Here is a 20,148-nt window from a genome sequence, read left to right on the forward strand (position 1 = left end):
TATTCCATGCAAATCCACCACATTGATGGGACTAAAATCTAGCTAAAATCATCGCCTCCTGGTGGAATTTTCCCTAATTATTTATCGTTATCTTAATGCAGATATCTAGCAGGGGAATTCTATGCGCCCTCCGAATTCGGAGAACGAGCATCTCGTCTAATTAAAATTTACAGCATTTTAAATGCTCGAGGAGCAGATGCAGCCTCCTGCAGGGAAAGCCTTTCCCCTGGCCCTCACTCGTGTTTGATCTCTTAATGCAGCAATGCAATGCAGTTTAATTTATGCTACAGACGCAACTTTCCTCGGCATTTTCCCCACGTCTCTGCTTATTTTATTTTTAAATTTGTTTGCACTGCTGCACGCGCAACATTTCAATGTCAGTCCTCCGATTCCACGCTTCCATTATCCGGCACTATCACCCTCTTCAGCATCTGCCTTGTGCCTTGTGCCTTATGCAATAGACGAGTGGAGTTTTCCCGGGTTTTCACGAGTTTTTCACGAGCTCCTTGCCAGCGAGCACCTTCAGCGCTTCATCACCTTTTGATTGTGCGGCGCTATTTTCGTAGCACTTGAAATCCGCTTAATTGGTTCCTCAACACAGCTCGAAATAGTCGCCCCTTTGGTTATTAATATTTACAGCCTGGCCAAGTAATTTACAACAGTTATGAGCCAGCTCGCAGGCAGGGCGTTAATAAATATTTGAAATTCCGTTTGAAGTGGCTGTTCAGCGGAGTGGGAAAGTGAGTCAGCTGCCAAATGACTTGGAGCTGGAAGATTGCTGCGATGTGCACTTATTTTCGTCTATTTCAATCGATTGGAATTGAACCCTTGAATCAGCAGCCAGGCAGAACATCCGAATCAAATTACTGTTTGTGGTACATAAATGTCTCTGTTTAGTTTCTAAACTCTGCCAGACAATATAGTTTTCGCATAAGCGTAGTAGCTGACTTGGCCAAATATGTCATAAAGATGGCTCATGCAAACTGCAGCCAGAAGAATACCTCAAACTGTGGTTCTGGGTATTATGGCAGATTGGAGAAAGTCAAAATATGGCAGAAAGCTGTTTCCCATGGGCGGACAAGGAAGCGGCAGCAGGCTGGGGCAAGCTAAATTTATAATATCACGTCGGTCAGCTCGGCTGCCCCCCGCTCCATAGAGAGCATGGAAAATTCTAAAGAAAAACTTGGAAAACTTAAGCATGGCATGCCAATTGCAATAAGGGAACGGGCCGGGGGAAAATGCAGAACTCGAGGATGCGGGTGGGGCACAGATTCGGAAACCGAGCTGCACGACTTTAGCGTTTTTTGATGAATGCGACGACAACAAAGTGGGACCAGTGGGGTTCTGGGGGGCACAGTGGCCGGAGTTTCAGAGTTTTCAGCTGCGACTTTGGAACTTCCACGGGCCTTGCCTGATTGCTAAAATTCACGCGACTCGATTGTCCAACGGACCAGACACAGCCGAATGTCGGCTGGCCAGAGTTATGAGCTTTAGTTTTAGTTAAAAGGTCTGCGCTGGCCCTCATAAACAAATTTCAGCCAATTCCCCTGGCCAAGTCAATGGGAAAGTAATTTAAATGCAACGCCGTCCGGGCCGTTTTTTGTGGCCGTTTAATGAGCGATTAGAGCGTCTGCGCACCAGGATGATTATGCTGATGGCATGGAGGCACGATACTTTCAGCGGAGCAAATGGAGGCTGTAGTCCGTGGACCCGCTATGATTGGAAGGGGATTGAATGCAATGAACACTCTATATAATCAGAAAATTAAATGCATATTTAAATATATATAAATTGATTTGGTTTGACAAAATATGGGTCAGTAAATCAGTTATAAGTGCACAATAGGTCGTGCACGATATTTTCTTCATATATATTCATATATATCGAGATGTCTAAGAAAATAAATTGAACATCTTCAAGTATGAGTTAAATCATTCGCGATTCATAATTATACCCGTTACACGTAGAGGAAAAAGGTATACCTTATCTTTGAAAAGCATGTATCCGGTAGATACGAGAAGTAACGGGTAGCTGTTAGTCGAGCAGCGTTACTCCCAGTTTTATAATCGTCATCCTTGAATATTAAATAACATAAATACCATTGTAATGAGGGTAAAATTATATTAATTACCCCGTTGCTCAATGGGATCTCTAAGCATTGGATACAATGTCGGAATTCCAAGAGTTCACAGACTTTTGCATGAAAACTTGACGGCCCTTTGAAACTCTTTCACGCCACTCACTCATTATGCTAATCGCAAGTGCAGACCTAATTGAACTTAAATGGAAACTCATAAAATGCACTCCAGACCCCCTCTTCCCCTGCCAGGAAACTGTGTTTACAGCCAGGCTCATTGAAGCCGCCACTTTGCCGGCTGACAAGTCGGGCTAAGCCCACGCGATTAGTCGGGAGGAGGAAGGAGGAAGGCGGAAGGAGGAGGAGCGTGGGTAAGCAGAACCAGAACGAGCCCAAAACGCCACTCGAGTTCACAACTCAACTGGAGTGTCAATTAAATTAATATCAATTAAAAGCGGCTGCAACTTGTTGCACCGACTCTTCAGCTCGCCAGTCTTTCTTTCTGTGCGCTCGAGCCGGGAAATTATGCACACGCCATCGGTGCCACCGCCAGCGCCACCGCCTCCGCTTTTCAAACAAATAAAAAATGAAAAAAATAGAAAACAGAGGGGTTGGGAGTGGCACTTAATGAAGGGTTGACTAGCAGCTTCGCTGGAGACTAAATCAACTATTTCCTGGAAAACTGATTAGGCCACATAGCTGCTCTGTTCAACTCGGCCAATCTGCCTAAATCAATTATAAAATATAACCACCATTTACCACATTCGATGCGAATATTTTTTAAATACCACCTACTTAAGAATGCTTCTCAAAGTTGTAGGAACTGCCGAGACCATCAGTTGTATTTTTAAGATGTATCGTTATCGAACCTAGAGCTACCTACTTACTGCCAAGGAACATGAATTTGTGTGTATTATTTCACTGTGTACCTGTCGCACTTTGTCAGGATTAATAGAGCGAAGGAGCGGCGCAGGGGGCAGAGGGGCGCCCAGATCAGCGCTCAGCTGCCAAAGTTGCAAAAAACGCTCCCGTGGGTGAAGTGTCACAAAATTTGCACGCAAACGCGGAAAGCCACATGGCAGCAGATACGTCGAGTGTGTGGATACCGAATCGCAGATACGGATTCAGATATATATATATATACAACACAGGAGCCAAAGTTGAAGTCGAGCTAAACCTGCGGCGAGGAGCAGAGCTCGAGTGATGGCTGCGAAATAACAGTAGGATGACAGTCACTGCCGGCGGTGACTCGTTATTCATTGCAGTTGGGAAATGGCCATTAGTTTGGCTTTAAGCAATAATTAATTGCGCTTATTAATGACACAGCATTTGGACATGCTCCCCAATATCCAAGCTTAGAGGCCTTGCTTATGCTTTGCCACTTTTGAGTTAGTCATATAAAAATCATTTTGTTGAAGAGTCCCTTCACGTACACCGCATGTTCAAAAACTAAGTTTCTCACTAATAATTTGAGTATTTCAATGGATACAATCCTTTTTTAAATACTAATCTCTATAGCAAAGCTAAATAGGTTTTGTAGTGGGATTATTATATGCATGTTGTATGAAAAGGAAGCATAAATAATAACTTTAATGGATTGTAATACTAAATTATTAATACTAGTGTATTTATTTGGCTTCTAGATAGAGTTACTTTTGCCTCTCATATTCTGTTTTAATTCTGTATACAGTAATTAGTGAACAGTAGTCACTGTGATCACGGGCATGTAAAATCGTTCCCACCGCCCCCTCCGAGCGGCATCCCCTTTGGGTGGCGCACATGTCAGCGAGTATTGAATGTCGTCGCTGGCTGGTCTGGCTATATCAGCTGCCAAGGTTGTCGCTGGGAAGGAAGCCCCATCCGAGGCAGAAGCACTCCCAGTTTCCATCTCGCAGCTCCCATCTGTCTCCGAGTATCTCTCGCACGCACACGCATTGCATCGCATCTCGGCATCTCAACATCTAGGCATCCAGCAGCCAGCATCCAACAGCCAGCATATCCGCATCTCGGCATCCCTGCTCCTCAGAATCCAACGCCCCAGCAGCCAACATCCGTGGCGGAGTCAAGGAAATGTGCGAAACTTGGGCACTGGCAAATTTATAGCGACAAATGTTGACTTGAGATACGACATCGGGCGGGGCAGCAGGGAGCGGACTGACTTTAGTCGGGGAGCTGCCTGCTCAAATTGAATGTCAATCGATTTTAGTTTTTAATTTAAAAAACCATGCCTCGTCTTCGATCCCTTGTAATTTGGTCTGGCGTGAGTGCACTTGCGCTTAGTGGTGGCACAAACTAGTCGCAGAGAAAAAGTTTACAGGCCCATATTTAAAAAGTTATAAAGTAATAAGAATGTATATTTCCAGTACATAATTTAACTGAGCATGAAAACGCCAGCTTTCAATAGTACCTACTTTTTACATCATTTAATGGTACTTCACATAATTATTAAGTTCATGCCCAGGCACGTCTAACGCTGACTATGCCATCACCATTGGAAAAAGAGGTGCATCTTTGAGATACTTGCAAGCAGCGCTTGATTGCAAGTTGTGGGCGTGGCAATCAGGGTCTCCAGAGCTCTTCCACCCGAGAGCCAACGGTAAATGACAGTCGAGGAAACACAATCGCGATGTGTGAGAAATGTTTATTCGACAAGCCAGCGAGTCGGAGCTGTGATTCCCAGGCACAGGGCATTCAGGCCTTCTCCATACGAGGCATACGAACCTATTCAAATAATGGTCCGCTAATTGTTTAATTGATAACCAGCCAAATCCCACCACAAGCTTGTCTCGCATCCTCGCTGCGGTCTGTCTGCAATTTGTGCAAATTGCACGCACATAGAAACCATTCATGGCCAATTCACCACCCATTCCCCCACCCAGAACCCCGCCCATTAGGCACTCCGTAAACATATCAACACCTGTTATGGCGCATGGGCCTGTGCCCAGGTAAGCCCGCTGCAAATATTGAAAATCACTGGTCCGTTCGCCCCTGCAACCTAAATAAGTTTTATTTGCTTGAATCTGCCAGCTCAGTTTTATGCAAAAATGTCCGCCGCCGATGTGTGCAGGTGTCCGTTGCAGTCAATCAATGGGGCACGTCGACGGGGCACGGACACAGGACATTTCCATGGAGGAAGGCCGGACCACGGTGCGACAGGTCCTTAATCCCGCACGTTGGCCGTTTGTCGCGTGCAAAAATGTGCTCCCTACACTGCAAAACTAGTTAGGCAGAACTCTTTGACACGAATATGCATGGAAATGGTATACAAGTTACTTAAAAAGCAGGATATATCCAGTCTTACATAATTTGTATCTTTTTTATAGTAACTTTTTGATTAAATATTTGTGTATAGATTACTTTTTAAGTTACTTAAAAAACAGGATCATTTAATTTATTTAAGCTATACATCATTTATTCTATTGCAGATAATTTGTATGCTTTTTTATAGTAACTTTTTGATTACATATTTGTGCATAGATTTGATTTAAATATTTAGTTCGCTTTCTAGTTTAAGGCAAGCGATTACATTTTGTCAGTGTTCGATGATCCCAAATACCTCCATGCCCCTTGCTTCCTTCATGCCCCTTTCAGCTGCATTGTCAATTTCACACGCCAGTTGGTCTGCTGCTCCTCTACCCGTCCTTCGTTCTTGGTCCTTTCTCGCCCGCTGCTCCCTCTAACCACCCGCCAGTCCACCAGAGTGTATTTTGTTATTGCTAACCATTCGTGGCACGTTCAATTGATTGAATTGAAGTCGCATCGCAGCGAATGGAACAGAGCACTGAAAAAGAAATCTACTTGTTTGTAAAATTATTTGGTATTTTATTGCTTCTGTACACGGCTATAAAATAATCATCTGCCAAGTAGGAATAAATCTATGGAGATGTGCACAGCGTAAGTCTGGCAATTTTTGCGAAACAGTGAAAGTGGTATTTATTACCACATTGTTCTCAGTGCAAAGAACGATTGCACGGACATATGGAAAGTGCGAAGAGGATGGCGCACGCTGATGTCCTTTCAATGTTATTGTTATTGTTGCCTAGGCTTGTTAGGCTGCGTTTGTTTTTGCTGCTGCTCGATCGTACGTCGCTGACAACTGTCTCTGTCCTCCCATCCGGCCATCTCCCTCGCTCTTCGTGCAACAATTATTCAATTTGATTTGCTCCTCCGCATCCTATCCTCATCCCATCTCGCTCGCTCCCTTTGTTATCCTGCGCCCTGTTCCGCCCTTTTCTATTGGGCTTGGCACATTGTTGTTATCACACTTGAATAGCTGCCAAATGTGTCGCCCGTTGGCGGCGTCACAGTTTACACCTGTTTTTCCCCACCTCCGGCCACCTGTCCCTTTGCCATCTCCCTCTAAAGCGGAAGTGGGGGTTCCTCCAGCGGAAGTGGATTTAATGCGAGTGCAATTTGGACAACCACCTAAGTAGGCAGCCATTAACACCAATCGATGCGATGGCGATTTTGCAATTTTGCGATTTAATCCTTGCATAATTAATTCCAGATTGAAACATAACGATGCCAATGTATTTGTTTTTCTTTAAGCTAATGCAAAATCGTTTGTATATTTAATCTATTTCAATTTCAACACGGTACATTTATGAACCATTCGGTAGCATTCAGTAAATTCGTGGGAATCCAAATTATATGAAATGAAAAGATATCAAAGAATAAATTACACTATGTAAATATTTGTATTTTATGACATTACTAATTTTCTCTGCGACACATGGGACTGTCCGGCGAACAGTATCTTGTTCCTGGAGGATCGTGCTTTGGTCGTATCCAAATGTGAACATCTCGTTTTCCTCTTTTGGCAGCAACCATTCCTACTAGGAATAGAGTGACCAGTAGTAGATACGTTAACTTCATTACGGTGCCGATAACAGAGTCTGTACCGTTTTTATAGTGCCAAATGGATTAGTTTCAACCAGGTGCAAAATGGATTGGTTATGCTAACTTATTGTTGTTCTGGAGTATTCTGATATCGTTGCTTATGCAACAGTGCATACACTTTGCAACGAATTGCAATCTATCGATTTATCCTGCCGTTTAGTACATATTTTACAACACTAGCCCCCCAGACGAGTGTCCCTTTGGCTGCTAGTTGCAACCTCTTCTGAACCTTAACAAATAGCGACGAAAATTGCAACAAATGTGTTACGAATGGTTCGTGATCGTGGCATGACAGAATGTCGCCGGCAACAACAGCAAAAGCGAGCTGAGCTGGAGAATTGTGGACCAATGAGGAAATCGTTACCTTGGCTTAAACCACTTAAACATCACGAGTTGAACTCTTAACAGCCTGGGACTCAAGTCCAAACTTTGGGCCGTTGCTGGGAGAAGACTTTTGCCGCGCTCCACTGATGTTGATGAGGAGGAGATGACGACGACGACAACAAAGAAGTTGACATCAGCAACAGTCTAACAGCAACTGCAGTTACACCGGAAGAAAACATAATCGCTATATGACTTAACTAAAATAATAATGGATAAAACAATTTTAATTGCAGTTTTTTACCAACCCCTTTACGTTGCTCATGCAAACAGAACTTGCATATAAAACGAAAACTAATAAAAACAGTAAAGTTTAATATTCGTTAAGATTACATTTTTGCACAGTGCAGATTAGCCACGTTGATGAGATACTGGGATCGGAATCGGGTACGAGAATGGGCAATTGGGTTTTTGGTAGCTACGGGCTGCTCAGGATGCTTGTTTGCTGTTGTTGGTATCTGTATCTGTATAGTATCTGTATCTGCAGCTCTGGCCGCTTACAACGTAACCAAGTGTCCGTCGGTCGCCGAGTTGGTTGGTTGTTGTTGGTTGGAGCTGATGCAATAAATCGCTGACAATGTCCGAGGTTGTTGGTGCGATTGTGATAAAAGTAAATCGCTGCAAAAGCCAGTACACGATATTCGGATACTAGAGGTAGTCTAGTTTAGGGCTTAACTAATGCTACAGCATCATTGATATCGAATTACATCGCATTTAAATTACGCAATAGACAGTCTGGCCTTGTCCCACTTAGCGGGTCCTGTCTTTTCTTATCAGTTTCATATGGCCAACACGTAGGAAAAGTTGGCTAGCACATACACACACACCCAACGAACGAACTCGTTCTAATTCGCGTTTGTTGGGAAGGGAAAAAGTTCTTCAAACCACTTCTGCAGTTCTCCGGCAAAATCCCCAAAAGCGTTGCGTTGGCGTATTCTAAACTTTGCGCCACTTTTTGCCGAAGCTAAAGTCATTATCATTAAAGCCATACTTTGCTGCCGAAACTTTCACTTGGCGAGCAGGACGAAGCGTAGCGGAAAATATTGTAAATTGTATCTAACAGATACTTTATCGAGCCGAAACAGAAACTTCTGCCATTGTCCGCGAGCGACAAAACTGACACACATGTGGGGATGTGGGGATTCGCAGGGGGGCCGAGGGGCTGAAGGGCTGGGAATTACATGCCAAGATAATGAGAGTATAACTGGGCGTGGCGGCAACTTATTCTTCGACTGCACAGAACAGAACTTTTCAGAAAAGTTTTGCGAATCTGCAGCATGCTAAATTTGGGTAGGAAAGTGCTGTAAAAAGTACATGTACATATATCTCAACGATGCACACTTGCAAATGGAGGTCCGATTGGAAATGTTTTCTTCAGAACTAATAAACATGCAATAAATTGAAAATATTAGATATTTTTGCGGGGCATATAATAAAAGGGTTAGAAAAGCCCTTAAAATGTTAGGATTTAACCCTTTAAAAAAACGTTTTCTATTTTGTGCAAGCCAAAAAGCTATCCCCTTTTTGATTAGAATAGGATAGGCACTTTTTTATAGATAAAGTAAGTTTAACGTATTATCCTTTTAAAAAATTAAAATTAAAACTGCCCAGTCATAGTTTCTTTGTCTTTTTTAATAAAGTCGATATACGTTTCTTTGTCCTTATCGACACACTGGATCAATGATCATTCGTCACAACCTGGATAGTTGCAGGGCCGATTATATTGATCTGGTCGGATCCAGATCTCAACGTCTCTTTTAGGTCGCCTGGCTGGGGCCATTCCGACCAAACAGAGGATAACCAACAGAAGAAACACCTGTGACTTCATTTTTGAGCTAAATCTACGATATTTCCCTTTTTATAGCTGATACATATCAAGGTGTCACGAATGGATGCATTAATTAGCCACGCACTGATTTAAAGATCTCAAATCGCCAATTCGCCAACGATAAGTAGGATATAATAATACCCTATTGAACAAATCATTTTTATTATCAAAGCTGTATAGACCTCATGTACTTTCTTGTTTCACATAGCTGTCAGTTTTCTATAAAGATAAATATTTATCGAATCTCTTTCAATTTGGTATGTTTATTGTCACTGGTATCAAACATAGGGTAATAATTAGAACTGAATTTATTAAAATAGTGATAAATGGTGATAATTATTTATGTACAAATATCACCATGACCAATTTTGAGATTTTTCATAACCTTATACAATTTTTAAAATAAATTAAAAAGATACTAGATCTGTATTAGAACTGAACTTTTAAACGATAAAGAATTTACAATCATTACTTCCAACTTTGCTGATATGTAACCCCAAATAATTACTCCTGATTCAATGCAGTTCCTAAAAAACTTTAAAGCTAGAAACTTTCTTCTTTTACGATTAAGGAGATAAATGCATTTGGAAATTTATAGATCCCTAACCTATGCAAAACGATTATTCTCTCGGCGCTTTTGAGACATTTTTCTAATTTGTAATAAAAGAATTGCACCCAACGGCTAAGCCTTTAGAAAGTATTGCCGCACAAGAAAAAGGTTGGCTGCTGTCAATCGAGTTTTTGCCAAGTTTTTGTTGGCCAAAAAAGTGGCTAAAGGAAAGGCCCACATACTCGTACATCTCAAATCAGTTGGGAGGCCGAGGAAGTGATGGATTTTCAGGCTCATTGAATCAGGTTAGCAATTCAAAGACCAGAGCAGCGCAGAATCCAGCTGCCAGTTCTTGGCCGGCCTTTCACTCTTACAGCTGCGGTTGCCTGACCATCGAATTGCAACCATAAACCATACAACCATGGCCCGAAGCGTGGTGATTACCCCAGCAAGTTAATGTCGGTTCCCGGCGAAAGAGGACATATTGTGGTCACCGAATGGCGATTTATTGGATCTCCTAGTCTCAGCTAAATTCAAATCTAATCTAACACAGAAAAATGCTGTACCGACATTTTTCAAACGACACTTAGGGCCGTAGGCTCGCATAAAAATAAAAGTATTTTAATATCCCAACTGGAAAAAGTAGCTTAGATGATAATATGATGACAATACGAAAAAATATTAAATTCATTTAAATAGCTGTCAAGGAATACTTTCTTAAAATAAGAACGGAATATAGGAGTATAACGAATATTTAACGAGCTAGCGATTAAATATTTATTTAAATACTCTTTGTTAGTTCATTGGAATATAACTACAATAAACCTTGCCTCTAAATGTCAAAAGATCGATTTGTCTTGGATATCGGAAAACACAAAAGTGTGACAAATCTTAACCGTGACATCCGTCATCTTATTACGCAACACAGTTTTTTTAAATGTTCAGACCTATAAAAGCCGATTAGCTTGATTATCGGTGCAAAAATGAAAGCTGTATCACTTCTCCTGGTTCTCGTTTGCATAGTCGGTTTGGTCCAGTCTTGGACTTGGCCGTGGCAAAAGAAACCTCCGGTCAAATTTCCAATTCCAAGCCCGAATCCTCGTAAGTTTTTCTTTTCCAGTTTCGAGTGTAGTCTAACCACTTCTTTCGCAGGTGATAAGTGGTGCCGTCTTAATTTGGGGCCCGGTTGGGGTGGAAGGTGTTAAGATATGAGTATTTCCGTTTAATATAAAATAAACCCAAACCAATGTCTTCGTTGTTGTATTTTTCATTTTACATAGTTTAGATGTAGATGTATGTAGATTATTTTTACATGTTTTTATTGCCTATTTTCGGGCACAATTTTAAATGACAATTCTGCTCAAAAGTATGTAAATATTGTAAGTATGAATAGATGTTGCAGGAAAGCAATCAGACGCAATCACAATTAATCCAGGAACTAATTATTTAGGAGTCCCTATCGATTTACTATGGCTTTCCCCTTTTCCCCACACTTTCCATGGGCCTTCCCCTCTTTTCTCTTTTGCAGCTGCCGCAGACTTATGCGAAACAAAGATTGACGACACTGAAAACAATGAATACATTTTATACTTGCCTAATGTGTTTCTTCCAGGCTGTATACTAAAAATGCATAACAAAAGACTAACTGATCTAAATTTGAAAATACTCGTATTATTAGAAATAAATCGTCTGAAACTATTTTTCGTGTGTATTCAGTTGCATTGTAAATTAAAAAATTCGGTTAATACATATTTTCTATGCATGCAGCCTTCCGATTGTGCGGCATGTGTGCGTTTGCAATTAGCAGCGCTTTATGTGTTGCTGTTGCAGCAGTTGCATGCTGCTGGCAAATGCAAAGTCATGTGATGCCGACTGGCCTGTGTCGTCGTACAATGACCCACATTGTGATGCGCTTTTATTAGACACGCGAGGCGCAAAAACAAAGGGCCAACAATGAGTCCGGAGTTCGGAGTCCGGAGTCCGGGGCTTGGAGTCCGGACAATGGCCCAACAAGGAGACTATGACGACAACAGTGCTGTCGTCATCACCGCGCAAACAAATGAAGACAATGCAAATGTGGAACACACTAGGACATTAAACTCGCACTTGGATATCTCAACTTAGGGAAGAGCAGAAATCAAGCGAATTTTAATCTACATTTTATGCCAGGATATAAAATATTTGCCACCGGTATCTCTCTACAAAATGAGCGTTGTCAATTTTACAAATACACTTTACAAATTTGTGGAACCTCTGTAGCATCTATAAGATTAATCCTAACTCTGTAGTTGCCGAGCTCATTGTGACGATAAACCGGAATTGGGTGGTTCAACTCCGAGGATGATTCTAATTATAATGGCTAATTATAATGGCTCTATTTTAAAGGTGGTAACGCTTGAAACTAGAATTCTTTAATATTGTAATACGTGTACCGGCAATAATAAACAAAGAAACACGGGGTAAGGCCATTTATTTATTAAAAAATGTTGTGCAAAATCCCATACAAAATTTAAGCACCTATCCTGCCAGCATTCAAATTTCCATCATTAGGCACTTCCACTGAGTACTCGGATGAAAAAGGCTTACTGAAGCGATGGTTGGTGTGCCAATTATTGGCCATAATCTGGTGATTCCTGTGGCTTCGGTCTTATCCAGATTTCAATATTTTTGTCTTTTTTTCGTTTGGCCGTGGTCAATGCCAACAGACTAAGCAATACTACTAGCAGTATCTGGATCTTCATTGTGCTGCCGACAACCCCGCGTAACGTTATTTTATACAATAAATGTATTACGTAAAAGCATTGCGAAACGCGAAATTATTTTAGTCTCGCCTTAACAACATTAATAATAATTAGGTTCGATGTAAAAAAAAATATATATATATATAATATATAAAAAAGTGAAAAAATACCACATTATTCAAAAGTGTGGGCATAACAGTTTTGGGCGGTTTGTGGGCGTTGGAGGGGGTGCGACAAAAAGTTTTTGGCAAATTTATAGAAGTTTAGGACTTTAGCTAAAAAATAAAGTTTTAAATATGAATGCAGATTTTTAGAGAATTTATCCACAAACATTTAGAGGTATGCCACTTAAAATTCCGATTAAGATAAGCTGAGTTATGAACTTTAGAACTTCAGCCTTGGAACATTTTTCAATTTCTACAACATCTAACATCAGAAAAATGACAAAAATATTAAAAAAAAATAAAATTTTAAATATGAATGCATATTTTTAGAGAATTTCTCCAGAAACATTTATAGGTACGCCACTTCAAATTCCGATTAGGATAAGTTGAGTTATGGACTTTAGAACTTCAGACTTGTGACATTTTTGGATTTCTACTGTTGTCATGGTGTTAACATAAAAAAATTACAAAAAAAAATTCAAAAAAAAAAATTTCTAAATTTAGCTTTTGTAGTTCCTGACATACGAACATGGCCAGATCGACTTGGCTATTGATCCTGATCAAGAATATATATACTTATATGGTCGGAAACGCTTCCTTCTGCCTGTTACATACTTTTCATCGAATCTAGTATATCCTTTTACTCTACGAGTAACGGATATAATAAAATATATATTTTATATCGGAGGATAGTGACTTAATTAAATTTATCCAACTATTATTTATATCAATATTATATCAATGGAAAGTATATTTCTTATATACAGCTGGAGATCCAAGTTGAATTTGATCCGTTATTATACTATGGCATATTCCCTTGTAATATTACTCCATTCTGCCAGCTCCAAAGGCTGTGTCATTTGGCCTTATAATTGCATTTCTGATTAGATGGCTCCCAGACCCTTCCAGTTTTGCGGCTCCAGATGATGGAGGCTCCAAGGGAGCCAAGGGTGTTAGGTGGGTAGCTGGGTTGATGGGTAGGTCGGGGACGTTGGCCAAGGCCTTTAACCAATGAGACAGTTAGTCAGTTCCAGTTAGCCACAGCAACAATCGCCATAAGCATCAGCATCATCATCGTCAGCAGGTCCAGAGGGGGGAGGGGGTAGGCGGAGCCACAGACGTTAACAACAAGCGGCACATGCAACAAAGTGGGCCAGTTTACACCTGCAGTTAGTGTTCAGGTGATAGGGGAAAACAGGGCACTACACAGTTTCACCTGTGCCCTGGCCTTCCTACGTAATTATTTGTAATTTGTTTGCCCAAGTGTAGGGAAGCGGAGATTCGGTTGTTGGTAATGCAAACCAATTGTCCTAGTTGGACCCACCACTTCACCCTTCTACGTCTTTTGTGTCCTTTGAGTGGGGAAGTACTTGGTTATGGTTGTTATTGCAGCTAATACAATATAGAGGCAGTGGGAACATGTTGGTTGTCGTAAATCCAAAATGCCAACAGCTTCTTAAAGGACCTTCCATTTGAAATATTGGACAATGCCTGGCAAAATGGGGAATGGGAAATGGGGATTTTCAGCTGCTTTCACCATTCTTTTGCTTATATAGATTGATGATGGCGACGACTGACAGCGGAAACGGAAATGTTTTTGCCTCTCACAGACGGGCATTAGGAAATAATTAACCCGAGATGGGCAGCAAATCTGGATGAATGCCCAAATCTCATTGCGAAATTGTCCACTGGCAGTGACAAAGAAAATAAAACGCCTAGGGATCCATAAATTATCGGGGTCCAGATGTCCCCATAACTCAACTAATCTTTATCGGATTTTGAAGTGGCATACCTCTAAATGTTTCTGGCGCAATTCTATAAAAAACTGCATTCAAATTTTAATATTTAATTTTTTTCAAAAATTTTTTATTTTTTTTGTCATTTTTCTGATGTAAGATGTTGCAGAAATTCAAAAAATGCGCCAAAGCTGATGTTCTAAGCCCCATAACTCAACTAATCTTTATCGGATTTTGAAGTGGCATACCTCTAAATGTTTCTGGCGCAATTCTATAAAAAAATGCATTCAAATTTTAATATTTACTTTTTTTCAAAAATTTTTTAATTTTTTTGTCATTTTTCTGATGTAAGATGTTGCAGAAATTCAAAAAATGCCCCAAAGCTGATGTTCTAAGCCCCATAACTCAACTAATCTTTATCGGATTTTGAAGTGGCGTACCTCTAAATGTTTCTGGCGCAATTCTATAAAAAACTGCATTCAAATTTTAAAATTTACTTTTTTTCAAAAATTTTTTAATTTTTTTGTCATTTTTCTGATGTAAGATGTTGCAGAAATTCAAAAAATGCCCCAAAGCTGATGTTCTGAGCCCCATAACTCAACTAATCTTTATCGGATTTTGAAGTGGCATACCTCTAAATGTTTCTGGCGCAATTCTCTAAAGATCTGCATTCAAATTTTAAAATTTACTTTTTTTCAAAAATTTTTTAATTTTTTTGTCATTTTTCTGATGTAAGATGTTGCAGAAATTCAAAAAATGTCCCAAAGCTGATGTTCTAAGCCCCATAACTCAACTAATCTTTATCGGATTTTGAAGTGGCATACCTCTAAATGTTTCTGGCGCAATTCTATAAAAAACTGCATTCAAATTTTAAAATTTACTTTTTTTCAAAATTTTTTTTAATTTTTTTGTCATTTTTCTGATGTAAGATGTTGCAGAAATTCAAAAAATGCCCCAAAGCTGATGTTCTAAGCCCCATAACTCAACTAATCTTTATCGGATTTTGAAGTGGCATACCTCTAAATGTTTCTGGCGCAATTCTATAAAAAACTGCATTCAAATTTTAAAATTTACTTTTTTTCAAAAATTTTTTAATTTTTTTGTCATTTTTCTGATGTAAGATGTTGCAGAAATTCAAAAAATGCCCCAAAGCTGATGTTCTGAGCCCCATAACTCAACTAATCTTTATCGGATTTTGAAGTGGCATACCTCTAAATGTTTCTAAATGTTTTCTATAAAAAACTGCATTCAAATTTTAAAATTTACTTTTTTTCAAAATTTTTTTAATTTTTTTGTCATTTTTCTGATGTAAGATGTTGCAGAAATTCAAAAAATGCCCCAAAGCTGATGTTCTAAGCCCCATAACTCAACTAATCTTTATCGGATTTTGAAGTGGCATACCTCTAAATGTTTCTGGCGCAATTCTCTAAAGATCTGCGTTCAAATTTTAAAATTTACTTTTTTTCAAAAATTTTTTAATTTTTTTGTCATTTTTCTGATGTAAGATGTTGCAGAAATTCAAAAAATGCCCCAAAGCTGATGTTCTGAGCCCCATAACTCAACTAATCTTTATCGGATTTTGAAGTGGCATACCTCTAAATGTTTCTGGCGCAATTCTCTAAAGATCTGCATTCAAATTTTAAAATTTACTTTTTTTCAAAAATTTTTTAATTTTTTTGTCATTTTTCTGATGTAAGATGTTGCAGAAATTCAAAAAATGTCCCAAAGCTGATGTTCTAAGCCCCATAACTCAACTAATCTTTATCGGATTTTGAAGTGGCATACCTCTAAATGTTTCTGGCGCAATTCTATAAAAAACTGCATTCAAATTTTAAAATTTACTTTTTTTCAAAATTTTTTTTAATTTTTTTGTCATTTTTCTGATGTAAGATGTTGCAGAAATTCAAAAAATGCCCCAAAGCTGATGTTCTAAGCCCCATAACTCAACTAATCTTTATCGGATTTTGAAGTGGCATACCTCTAAATGTTTCTGGCGCAATTCTATAAAAAACTGCATTCAAATTTTAAAATTTACTTTTTTTCAAAAATTTTTTAATTTTTTTGTCATTTTTGTGATGTAAAATGTTGCAGAAATTCAAAAAATGCCCCAAAGCTGATGTTCTAAGCCCCATAACTCAACTAATCTTTATCGGATTTTGAAGTGGCATACCTCTAAATGTTTCTAAATGTTTTCTATAAAAAACTGCATTCAAATTTTAAAATTTACTTTTTTTCAAAATTTTTTTAATTTTTTTGTCATTTTTCTGATGTAAGATGTTGCAGAAATTCAAAAAATGCCCCAAAGCTGATGTTCTAAGCCCCATAACTCAACTAATCTTTATCGGATTTTGAAGTGGCATACCTCTAAATGTTTCTGGCGCAATTCTCTAAAGATCTGCGTTCAAATTTTAAAATTTACTTTTTTTCAAAAATTTGAACTGGCAGTGACAAAGAAAACAAAACGCCTAGGGATCCATAAATTATCGAGGTCCAGATAGAGGGGATGTCCAGCGTAATCTTGATTCACAGTAAAACATATAGGCAACGGATCATATATGATTGTCAAACAAATTTTTGACTTGGGCCTGAAAATTACCCATAAACGTGACCTTCAAATATAATAAGATCTATTCAAAAACTCTCCTAATTGCACTAATTTAATTTGTAATTTTGGTAAGATAAATGTGTATATAATATAAATGTTTTCAGATCTTGATAAATACATACTCGTATCAGAAGATTGTGTAAATTTGGCTTGATTTTTTCCCCGTGTCCTTTTAGAAGCAACCACCCTTAGTGGAATATTTCAATTATGCCCCAAACCCAAAATCGAACCACAAAAGAATTGAACCTAAGCCCGAAGGCATATGCTCGAGGCCTTCTTTGAGTTGAATACATTTCGATTAATACAAATTTGCTTATTTCCCTCTTTGAATGCAAATCGAATTATGCGCGGAATTTAAGTGGAATTTTTCGCTGGGGTGTGAGCGGGAATTCGGCGAAAATTTGCATCAATTTTTCTTGGCATTAACAAACAGGGCATGGGGATGATGCTGAGCTATCTGTGCCATTATTGAGTTAATAAATCACATGCCAGCTTCAATTACCACAGCCCGTGGTCCATGGCAGTGCTTACCTCAAAAATTCCGAGGGCTGACAACTCGCAACTTCGCCGAGACGCTCGAGGAGCTAAAATGTCATTACCAGCCACTTGAAATATTCGATTTTCTATTCAGATGCTAAATTTGCGTAATAACTCAGCCGATTCAGTCCTGTTTGGTCTCGTCCTTCGGCAATCTCGAATTGCGTTTGCTTGCCATTTGGCCGGGTGAAAAAAGGGGAAGTGGGCGTCTTGCCGACTCCTTGGATGGATGAATAGTGACTTGGATGGGCGTCTCAAGGATGCTGGATGCTGTTTAATAGAAATCGCAATGGAATTGAATTAGACATGCGAGGGTGAGACACAGGCGGTTGGCTTTAAGTGCAAATAACCATTGAAATGACTTTTCGCCAGATATTTTAACCCTAAGAAACACTTTTTGGGCTGCTTTCTTATGCTACTGTGCCATTTTTCATCGCTGTTGTGCATAACTTTGCGATGACACGCAAATCTCGAGTGACTCGAAATCATTGCGCTGTAATAAATGGTACATTAGGTAAACGACATACATGGGGTTTCGTTGAAATTCCTCTTGTGGTTTTATATTGAACAGCAGACTTCTGAATGCATACCAATTCTATATATCATTATATTTAAATTTACGTTTATAATATTTAAATATAATACTAAAATATTTCATAGCACGCCTCTAATATATCATATTTCGAGTACTGATAAGCTGATCCCTTCATATCCGCTCAAGTATTCTGAAAAATCTGTTATTCTTGGTAATACATCCACGTTAATTATTCTTTAAACTATAGCCTCAAATGTTTACCTTTTATTTTATACCCAAGCCCTTCGTTGGCTTTAAGTGCTCATCTGCTGTTTATCTCGCAGTTTAATGAACGCCATACAAAGGAGCAAACGGAGAAATTAAAGTTTCTTGTTCCCCTGGGCCTCACAGGACCTCTGAAACAGGACAGCCTGAACGTGCGAACAAACCGGATATCCGTTTATGGAGCGGATGTTGCCTGATTTCCGCCCCTTTGACAGGGCAACCAATAGCCCAATACGCCACCAGCCCGCCGTAGACCGGATTGTTTGCAATAATTTATCTTTCACTCGCATTAAATGACAAAAATGCTGTATTGTTGCGCCAGTCGTAGTCGTCGTCGTCGTCGGTCTCATAAATCAGAGATCAAGCCTCAAGTACGGTAATTGCTTTGGAAATGCGGCCAAACTGGGTTAAGCTGAAATTAGTTGCTTAGAGTCGGACTAGCTGGCAAACATTTTTGATTTAGCTTTTCGATTGGCCGCTTTTCCTGCAATTGTAGTTCAGTTCTCAGTTGCTGGCCAAACTTTTTCCCAACGCTCTCACACACACACACATAAATAACTGGCACAAACAATATTTTAGAACGGAAAAAAAGAAGTCGGTCTACAGTTTTACGCTTGCAGAGGGTACTATATACAAATTTTGGAGAAAGCTTGCAGTACTGCAATGATAAGTCCACATAGTGTGTAAAGCTTCATTATTGAAAGACTTCAAAAATCCAAACAATATACACTTGATAATATTGAAAATGAAAACCGAAAAAGTATCATTTGGCTGGTATTTATTTCAGGGTATCTCTGGATTCGGTACTCGAAGCTCCGGCTTCCTTCTTCTTCGTCTCCGATTCCGGTTGGCTCTCTGGCTTTGGATATATTTCTGGTTCTGCTTCTGGCAGGGGCAACATGCACAGTAAATTTTCATTTGCAAGACAGTTGGTGGCGCTTGAGGGAGGAGAGGGCCGGGGATATGCATTTAAATACGTGTTGAATTATTGTCCTGCAGGAGAAGCAGCAGAGTGCGCCGAGGATATGCTCCAGTTCCAGTTCCAGTTGCAGTCGCACTTCCCCGCCCGCTCCTCGTGCCTATTAAATTAAATTGCTTAATTTTGTGCAACTACAGGCAGCGGGAGCCAAGGGAGATGAAGATATGGGGCTTCCTGAAGGAACATCAAACATTACAAAACTTTCATCATTGTGTGACATGGAATTATTTGTTTGCTCGTTCTTGCCGTTCCGTTGGTATTTCTGTTGCCATTTCAGTTGCCTGGCAACATTCATTTCAGTTGTTTAGATTTTATGCTTTGCAGTTTTATTTATCGCAGACTCCTCGCCAACTTGCAACTTGCACTCGTGTGTTATTTACGTCCATGTAGTTGCATCTGTGCACTTCGCCAGCACGGCTTATTGTTGTTTAGTTGGTCAGCATGACAATAATAGCAATAATAATTAAAATAAATGGACTGTTATGCGGTGCCATGTGCGGGGATCCGATTGTTTATGAAGCCTGCGGGAAGGAAGTGTTGGGTATGCAGAGCACTACATGGCATGAATTTGAGTGGCAATCATAAGCCGGAGGAGTTCATGAAAAGCAAGCTCAAGCGAAATACATCAATTTCGTATTAGCATTGACTTGATTTGTAGGTATTCGGAATGTATGGAACAAACCTGGCTTTAAAACACCCTCCGCTGATATGGATCATAGATCTTATACGAAGCATAAAAAGGTGCAGCCAATCTACAACGAGCAGTGATTAAAACGAGGCCCAAGCCCAGGCCGGGTAACATAATCATTTACCACAATCAAGGCATCCAACTGGCTTACCTTTGCCGCCGTA

The 20,148-nt window shown here is 39.7% G+C and overlaps 3 protein-coding genes across 3 annotated transcripts; 1 reads left to right on the top strand and 2 right to left on the bottom strand.

The window, feature by feature from the left end:
• Positions 1-6,574: 6,574 nt before the first annotated feature.
• LOC113563913 lies at positions 6,575-6,956 on the bottom strand. The gene is made up of 2 exons (XM_026977238.1): positions 6,792-6,956; positions 6,575-6,653 (listed from the first exon to the last, which is right to left on the bottom strand). Coding segments are annotated over exons 1-2 (162 nt in total). The 5' UTR covers positions 6,953-6,956; the 3' UTR covers positions 6,575-6,652.
• Positions 6,957-8,968: 2,012 nt separating this feature from the next.
• Positions 8,969-9,185, bottom strand: LOC113563909. Its single transcript, XM_026977158.1, has one exon. The coding sequence runs from the start codon at positions 9,183-9,185 to the stop codon at positions 9,042-9,044; it is 144 nt and encodes a 47-aa protein (XP_026832959.1). The 3' UTR covers positions 8,969-9,041.
• A 1,533-nt stretch (positions 9,186-10,718) lies between these two features.
• LOC113563921 (accessory gland-specific peptide 70A) lies at positions 10,719-10,982 on the top strand. The gene is made up of 2 exons (XM_026977345.1): positions 10,719-10,836; positions 10,888-10,982. Exons 1-2 carry the CDS (start codon positions 10,719-10,721, stop codon positions 10,938-10,940), a joined length of 171 nt encoding a protein of 56 aa, XP_026833146.1. The 3' UTR covers positions 10,941-10,982.
• Positions 10,983-20,148: the final 9,166 nt, after the last annotated feature.

This window comes from Drosophila erecta, unplaced genomic scaffold (assembly GCF_003286155.1).
Source record: "Drosophila erecta strain 14021-0224.00,06,07 unplaced genomic scaffold, DereRS2 tig00000021-arrow-pilon, whole genome shotgun sequence".
Taxonomy (NCBI): Eukaryota; Metazoa; Arthropoda; class Insecta; order Diptera; family Drosophilidae; genus Drosophila; species Drosophila erecta.

Bases quoted from the DNA above. Each gene is read 5' to 3' on its own strand.
- LOC113563921 (XM_026977345.1), top strand. From the start codon at position 10,719: ATGAAAGCTGTATCACTTCTCCTGGTTCTCGTTTGCATAGTCGGTTTG. The intron at 10,837-10,887 runs GTAAGTTTTTCT...CTTCTTTCGCAG, and splicing joins AATTCCAAGCCCGAATCCTC to GTGATAAGTGGTGCCGTCTT.
- LOC113563913 (XM_026977238.1), bottom strand. From the start codon at position 6,952: ATGAAGTTAACGTATCTACTACTGGTCACTCTATTCCTAGTAGGAATG.
- LOC113563909 (XM_026977158.1), bottom strand. From the start codon at position 9,185: ATGAAGTCACAGGTGTTTCTTCTGTTGGTTATCCTCTGTTTGGTCGGA.